General features: G+C 37.4%; 1 protein-coding gene across 2 annotated transcripts in view; it reads right to left on the bottom strand.

The window, feature by feature from the left end:
- Positions 1-1,212: 1,212 nt before the first annotated feature.
- LOC115442504 (protein mini spindles) overlaps positions 1,213-8,491 on the bottom strand; it is a 30,587-nt gene continuing 23,308 nt past the window's right edge. For both annotated transcript variants that reach the window (XM_030167942.2, XM_030168708.2), the window contains 10 exons: positions 8,154-8,280; positions 7,442-7,621; positions 6,907-7,118; positions 6,268-6,495; positions 5,966-6,089; positions 5,493-5,705; positions 4,743-4,896; positions 4,354-4,418; positions 3,376-3,510; positions 1,213-2,889 (listed from right to left, as the gene is read on the bottom strand). In XM_030167942.2, the coding sequence (XP_030023802.1) occupies positions 2,794-2,889; positions 3,376-3,510; positions 4,354-4,418; positions 4,743-4,896; positions 5,493-5,705; positions 5,966-6,089; positions 6,268-6,495; positions 6,907-7,118; positions 7,442-7,621; positions 8,154-8,280 (1,534 nt within the window). In that variant the 3' untranslated portion in view covers positions 1,213-2,793. The remainder of the gene's footprint in view (positions 2,890-3,375; positions 3,511-4,353; positions 4,419-4,742; positions 4,897-5,492; positions 5,706-5,965; positions 6,090-6,267; positions 6,496-6,906; positions 7,119-7,441; positions 7,622-8,153; positions 8,281-8,491) is intronic.

The raw sequence follows: 8,491 nt of genomic DNA, 5'->3' as shown, positions 1-8,491 counted from the left end.
AGTTTAAATATAAAAAATAAAGATGAATAACCAAGAATATAAACAAAATTAGTTTAATTACATGACTATTGATTAACAATGATATAAATAGTATGAGACATGGGACGAAAATTTGTACATTGTAAACCAATACTGAAGGGAATGTTTCGATTCTTATTAATTTCAGCGAATTACGTGCAATTTAACGGCCTCATCTCAGCTATATAAGTTTTCTAACAAACCTACTGGATGACAGCTAACCACGCAACAGCAACACAACTCCACTCTCCAAACACAACATTCCGGAATAAGACAAACTGTAATACCATACAGCTGATATAAACAAAACTAAAACCTATATATTATGTAACTAATTATAGGCGCGTTGTTTCGTAAATAGCTTTTGTTTAATTGATCTTATGTCAGCTGTATAATATACTTCACTTGTATCTTTACAACGAAAACAAAACACAACATTATGAGTATTACTAACGAGTTGGTCAACTCGTTAGACAGTCTTAAAACCCATTCAACAAAAAATCAACTCAAATCTGTTTACACAATAAACAAGGTGTTTTTATTAAAATTTAATTTATGTTAAACAAGACAGTGTCTAAACGTTTCACTGATTAGGCCATAATGATGAGTTTAATATTTTTTTTTGTCCAAGCACGGCAGTGATCAACTGCACGTGATGGTAAGTGGAGTGGAACTCAGTAGAATGTCGACTAACGAAAGATGATTATTCCTCGGCAGTGGACACAATTATGCCGGCCTGTTCGCACCAGATATACACAGGCTGATCCCGCAATGCGACATACTAACTTGGGTTACAGAGTTAGTTATGAGATTATAAACCAGACAATAATAATGATGGTTGAATTTTCAATAAAAACACCCAACAAACCAACATACAATATAAACATTATTATGATACATACATCAATCATAATTTTCACATTCTGAAAACTATGTTGACTATTCGTGGAAATTTATATTTCTCAGATTATTTTATATACCAATAAAATGCACTTTTTTATGTAACATGATTAAGTCCATTGCAAGTATTGAAAAGGCGTTTACTATAAATTATCTACATCAGCATTCAATTTACTAGAACCACTGGATTTATAATATTTCAAAAGATGTACTGGGCTATTCATAATTTCTATATTATCACACAATATTCAAATCTTCGTTCAATTTCTTCCACGATATTTGCTACATACCATATTTTCCTTTTACTCTTTTATTTCACAACTCCATAAACTCTATTCTAACAATGGGGCAGGATTATTTACCTATTATTATAAAAATACATGAGTTATGTCCACTAAAGTGCGATCTAGTGCTTAGTAATACATACAATCATTTAACATACCATATGTTATATATTTAGACGATATATACCAATAATGTCGACCCAAATCATTTCAACCAATAGATGAAAACAAATTTACATTACTCGATATTGGGTGAGTGACGAAACTTAGAATTAAAATTCGAAGAATCTAATTTGCCTCCACACGTGACCAACAACAAATGATTTTTAACTAACAATCACATACATTTATTTCGTTCATCTCCATCGGCTTTGAAACATACAAATTCGTTAATTTTAACATCTAAACTTCCAATAACAAACATTACGCTTTCATAAGTTTACATCACACAACTATTCAAATGAAGGGACACCACGTGATACTAAGATTTTATCTTTTTAAAACGTATCGTACAAATTCCATATTTTCGGCGTTCTACATTAGTCTGATAATGCAAAATTACATTTACGAACGAAAAATCACGACTGCGATCATTTTATAGTTTTGAATTTGAATTTTAATAGTTATATTTGCTATATAGATATCGAATTATTTTCACATTTATTAAAATAAAAATAGATACGTATTGTCACGAAACCATATGGGTGAATGATGTCATGACATCAGTGTTAACTTCGAAAATGTACAAATATCTGATAACACATGTTTTCTTGAATATACGTTCGTAAATGATATTTGGTCTATAGACTATGGCAAATAACATGTAAATAAATAAAACACAATTCTTCATAACGCTACGTCACCGCACCAGCCGTGACCACGGGTATTCCTAATTTTATTAACAATTTGTATCAACAATTAAATCAACCGTGAATAATTTATGAATTCCTAAAGTCGACCTTGATTTAATGACCTTGAGTCGATTATGAATTCTGAATCTGTGAGTGCCTTTACGATTGCACGTATCGCACACTCCAAGTTCACAAGTCCCTACTAAGAATCGAGAATCGCAAAGCTTTATACCCTGTATTGGGCGATACTGTTTAGCGGTATTGTCACATTGTAACTCTTAGTAAGGGACGTACAAATGGACGCATCAATCAGTCAAGCCGAAAGAGATACGACATTTTCCACTAAATTATCCTAGGAACTATAATGTTATGATACTGTTGGAAGCGAGATGGTTGTTTGTGACGAAAGTTGATTCGGTATGCAAGCACGTTAGTTACTTCACTGTTAATTTGTCCATAACATGTTGATTTAGCTGCTAATTATAACCAATTACTAATATTTCGAATGTCACAGAATCGCATGAATTAAAATTATAAAACAGCACTTTTATCGAAATGGATCACGCAGTTGTTTTTTTTTCTTTCGCGATAATGAACCTTTTTAAAGCAACCTTTTTTATTTTAGCGCCATCTGTCGCAGGTGAATGACAACCTGTTCTACATCGATACCAACGCGTGTTCGTGTGACGTGTGAATGAGAGAGAGCTATCAAATCCGTGATGAGAGAGACAGAGATAGCCTTATCTCTTGGACGAACTTTTGATTTGCTGGAGTTTAAGGCGTAGGGCGTCCACGGCTGCCTCGTTCTTGTGGGACATCGGTTGCGTTGTGTGTAACTGGAAATACAGACACGTTAAATCCAGAGGTTAATATTTAACAAGGGACGAGAGAAGAGGATCCCTTGGGCCAGGAATTAAATAATAGTCGTTTCAATGCCTAGGTCATACACATTACCGATACAGGAAGATTTTTTAAATATTATTCATTAAGTACCCAATGTGATAGGTTTAGGCTGATACAGTAGTTAACTTTTCTACTGTTTTCATAAATCCCGGATCTTTTTTTCTTACTATAAAGCTTTTGAGCATAATAATATAGATAACCCTATTGCTAAAGTTAAAATTAGTAGTGTAACTACTGGACATAATAAGACTTAACATCTCATGTCTTAGGATGGCGAGCGCAGCGGAATACCAAAATATACTTTGTAATTCAAGGTGTTGAATGGTGTTTCTGCGGTTTATGGGCGTATCGCTTACCATCAGGCGAACGGCAAGCTCGTCATTCAAAGCAATAAAAAAAGCAGTCTACAAATATACTACCTCCAATTGTGGGTCGATGCTGTGAGCCCTTGGCAATGAGTTTTCGTTAATCGATTCTACCAGAGTCCTGTTGTCGCCGATGGGTGTGCGCGGTTGTGAAGACGGCGTCGACTCTGTCTTCATGCCGGCTTTAGCCTGAATGAAATATTGTTCAGATCAGTGAAGTGAGCATAACGCTGTCTGACCGATGTTAAACAACTGAACCATTGATTTTAACATCGTATTACCTTGCCATAGTAAATAGAGTCGAATCTAAACACGAGAATTTCATCATTGTATTACATTCACACGTTTGCATACTTATTAAATAGCGAATAAATTAGCATCCAAACTACCAAATGACGGACCCGGGATCTATAAAGGCCTTACAAAATATAATTTATAGTATACTGAGATATTTTCTAAATACGTTATCATGCATCTATCATTTATTCATAGAACGATGTTCCTATTATCTTCGCAATTACATGTTAGGCCAGACAGATCGTAAATAAGTCGAAACCATTACGGTTACATCAAACAGCGGGTGGGGCGGGACAGCTGAACGACTCTAGTGCGATGTGAAACAGTTGTAATATACTTTGTAGAATATGACCTTTTTTTCGTGAGCAAAACACGCATTAACGCTACCGCCACTCGGGGAGTGAGTGGAACGGTTATGTTGGTTTCACCGGTGTTACGGCCCAATATCGACACTCGGGAATATTGCATCATTCGAGCGAGCATTGGGCCAAGTCTCTAACCCTGTAATCTCCTACACCAGCATATCAACAAAAACCTGGTGGCCTTCTTCGGCGCATACGGGACGGGGCGAGGGTAAATATGACCGGCCACATCCCGCCAGTGGCGCGTCGCCGTCCCGCCTCATCAGCTGTTTGATGAAGCTTACATAATGTAAATGTTAGAGATGGCATACTATTAAACAACATACTATTTTACTATTTAATCCTAATATTAACGTAGTCAAAGCATCCCCACCTGTAAAGCCCTAAGTCGCTCTAAGAATATGACATGAGATTTCTCGTCGTTTTCGTTACTTATGTCTGAAACAAGAAAAATAGTGATAAAAATGGAGTGATATGATAATCATGTTATTATGTATTTAACGATATTCTAGTGGTGCACTAATAAAATATATTTACAGAATATAAAGTACTTAATTGAATGTATCATAACGAGCACTTGGAATAAAAAATTTAGTAGATAAAAATATACTGCTAAATTTGTAGTATATCAAGTTTGTTAGAAAAATAGTACCGCTAAATGTTTTTTATGGAAGTTGAAATAACCGGAATATACATTTCAAAATATCAATCTAATGACTATAGTAAATGGATATACGAAAACTAATATCGAAATATACGTACCGATGTTCTCCGTCTTGTAGTCGTGTTTGTATATAGGCATAGAGGCGAGTTTCCTTTGCTCGGCCACCTCTCTTAGCCCGCGCTCCACATAGTTACGGAAGTAGAACGACGAGCCTTGCATGAACGTCCAAATATCCACTTCAGGGTGACGTTCCTGTTGGCATAAAATGCACAGTTTAATCACTTTGATAGGGATGTATTTTATTATCCAAACAATGTATTACCAATAACTGCGCGTTTGTTATTTATATGTGTTATAATTGTTTTTTAACTGGATTTTTTTAATCGTCACTAAATAAAATGTATAACTAAAAAATGGAATAAAAATTATGGTGTCAAAGTAGGAGGGAGTTGATGCGCACTGATAGTAGGTCTCTCATATTATGTGAGAGTCTACCTGGGTAGCTACCACCGCAATATCTATTTCTGCCGCCAAGCAGCAGTGTGTAGTCACTGTTGTGTTCCAGTTTGAAGGACATTATAGCCAGTGTAACTACTGGACATAATAAGATTTCATGTCTTAGGATGGAGAGCGCAGTGGAATATCAAACAATATTTTGTAATTGAAGGTGTTGGATGGTGTTTCTACTGTTTATGGGCGGTCGTATCGCTTACCATCAGGCGAACGGCAAGCTCGTCTCGTCATTCAAAGCAATGAAAAAAATAGCATAGCTTTACACTCTTTGATTCAAATAAAAAAAAATAAAACAGTAAAAGGTACAAAAATCTATTTTAAGCCATAATACCCACCCTCAAGTCGTACAGCTGCGAGAGCGCGTCCTTGTTGTGGTCCTTGGTGCCGATGCGCTTGAGGATGAGCGCGAGCTCCTCGTGCACGGAGCGCGCGAGCCGCCCGCCTCCGCCGCCGCCGCCGCCGCCGCCGCCGCCGCCGCCGCCCATCGCCGACACCACGCTGCCGCCGTTCATCGCGTCCGGCTCTTTCTTCTCGTCCAGCTTTAGTTGCTGTGAATATATCAGCCATATGTATAGACAACATCCCATTTATAAATAATGTCTAAGAACATCAATATATGATAAAATATACACTATACTCCGTTCACAGAAAATATTTATTTTATCTTAGAAAATGTTTCATAACCCATAAAAAAACACTAAAACAGTAATCAAACAAATAAATTCAAAACAGAGAAATTATCTTCTAGTACAATGCGATGCTACGCCATATCTTATTTGCTGGTTTTTAAATATAAAAATGTGTTTACCTTGAGAACTTTAAGTAAATAAGGATACAGATCTGACTCGTTCACGTCTGGAATCTGCGTGAGGTGGTTGACTATGGAAGCTCCTTTCATTTTGACTAGAGTATGCACCAGAGTTTTTACTGTCCTGTAAAAAAGTAATGTGTAAATACAAGTTTATAACTCATTAAATAAACCAAAATTAAAAGAATAAAATATTCAAGTATTGACCACAAATACTGGATTGCTTGTTCTTCACTGTAGTTTTTTTTTAATATATTCCTATTCCTATATGAATAACAAAATACAACCAATATCTACATTACCTGTATGGTGTATCGCTGATATCCGGGTTTTTCTTCCAATAACTGTTCGGGTAGGCCTTGTAGAACAGGTGTATCTTGTACAGCACCGCGTCGTAGTCTATAGAGTTCACGTCCCAGGTGGAGATCATCTTTAGCGTCTTCCAGAAGCATTTGAGCAGGAGGTCCTGGTAGCGAGGGAATTCCGGGTCCGATACGCCTATCGACTCATGCAGTAGGGTCACTATCGCGCTGTGAGTTGAAAATAATTATTTACACCAATATTCTAAGTCTTTGACATCTGTAACTACCCAATTTTACCATTACGTTGCTAAAATATTGATTAGTATCGGTATTTGTATTGCTACGAAATTGAAAAAATATGTAAATAACCGTAATAACTGCGTCGTAGTATCATAGACTATTTTACGTAAATTGGTTTTCTAAATGAAAATACACAAAATGGAATTTTGTGACGGCGCAAAAAGAAAACCGCTATAGCTATAAGAAAACTTTATTAGGATATAGTCCGTAATTTTTTAAAAAATTAAGAACTGTATTCCGATTTAAAAAAAAAGGTCAGCAAGAAATTGGTTAATTTGTGGGAAAACTTTTTTGATGTCTATCTATGTTCCCCTATTGTACATTAAACGAGTGCCGTACCAGAGCAGCGGCGTGCGCGGCGAGTGCTCGAGCACGCGCACGCACACGTTGTTGAGGATGCGCACGAGGCGCTCGGGGTCGGGCGCGGCGCCCGGGCCGGCCGGCGCCGAGCCCACGCCCGCGCTGGCGCCCAGCACGCGCAGCAACTCGCCCAGCAGCGCGCACAGCGCCGCCTCGCTCACGTGCGACCCGCAGCCCGCCGTGTCGTAGAACTGCACAAGTACAGTAATCATTTATTGTTGCAAAAAACATTTACAAATATAAAGCTAATTTTACCATGTAAAAAATCACGATAAACTCATTTCTGCATATTTTTAAGCTCGCTGGTTTTACGACAAATGCATGTGGATATGATTATTAATTTATTGCCCAGTCTAAACATAGCTTTGATAGTAATCAAACAGATACACATTTTGTGTTAATACTTAAATACTGAAAATATATAAATTGTAAAATAATTATTTTATTAACAGTGAATAATTCTTAATGACATTATTATTATAAGTAAATGATATAAATAAAGTATAATACTGACGGTGGTGAGCGCGCCCGCGAGGAACTTGTAAGCGGGCAGCGCGTCCTGCGGCGGCGCTGAGCGGAGGCGGCGCAGCTGCGCGGCCGCGGCGCCGAGCAGGCGCGCCTCGTGCGCCGCCAGCGCCGCGCCGCGCCCCGACACCAGCGCGCCCGAGATCAGCGACAGCGCGCGCACCGCCGCCTGCACACACATACATACGTTAACTATACGTACACTTTTTATGGCATCCCTATATAAGCACATATTAGCAACGATTCTGCCAATATTAAAGTATACAGAATTTGAAATAACACTATTTAACTATGGTCACGGGGGGGGGGGGAGCCATGAAAGCTGCAAAGTCTTCGAAACGTCGGGAGAAAGTAATAATATAAAAAAACCGCGATAAAATCCGTGAAATAGTTTTATTTCAATGTCTAACATTCGCGTAAACATACGAAATCATTATACAGAATTTATTGCATCAGAAAGATTAAGTCAAACGAGAAAAAGTTTAATACACGCACACGTGAAATAGCTCACACTGAAAATAGTTAGAACTCACAAGATAAGTTCTCGTTATTATTTCGACTGTCGCTGGTGAGGGACAAAAATCCCTTCTCAATCAAAATACTACTTATCACACTCACCATCAGGTACAATGACTGTGTACCACAATCGTTAAGAAATAATACAAAAATATAAAATTCTCCAAACACAGTTGAACACTCACGTTTAAATCAGGACTAGCAATAGAATGTATGGTGTCGGCGAGCTGCGAGTCGTCGATGGCGGGCGGCGCGTGCTGCGTCGTGCTCACGAGCGGGTGCGCGTGACGCGGCGGAGACAGCGGGACCATGCTACAAGAAAAACAATTTACATCATATTAAGTCGACAAAACTATAAAGTAGAATAATATAAAACTAATAAAATGTATGATGTATTATGAAACTAAACAGAATTTTATCATTCCATGACATAACACATATTGTTTTACTAAATATTTTGGACATAAAAGTAAATTAAATGATAATGATATTATTTGTATACATTTTTTATTAACAAAACTAA

Source organism: Manduca sexta, chromosome 7 (genome assembly GCF_014839805.1).
Source record: "Manduca sexta isolate Smith_Timp_Sample1 chromosome 7, JHU_Msex_v1.0, whole genome shotgun sequence".
Lineage (NCBI taxonomy): Eukaryota > Metazoa > Arthropoda > Insecta > Lepidoptera > Sphingidae > Manduca > Manduca sexta.
The sequence above is the reverse complement of the archived record's forward strand: the minus strand, read 5'-3'. Positions and strand labels throughout refer to the sequence as shown.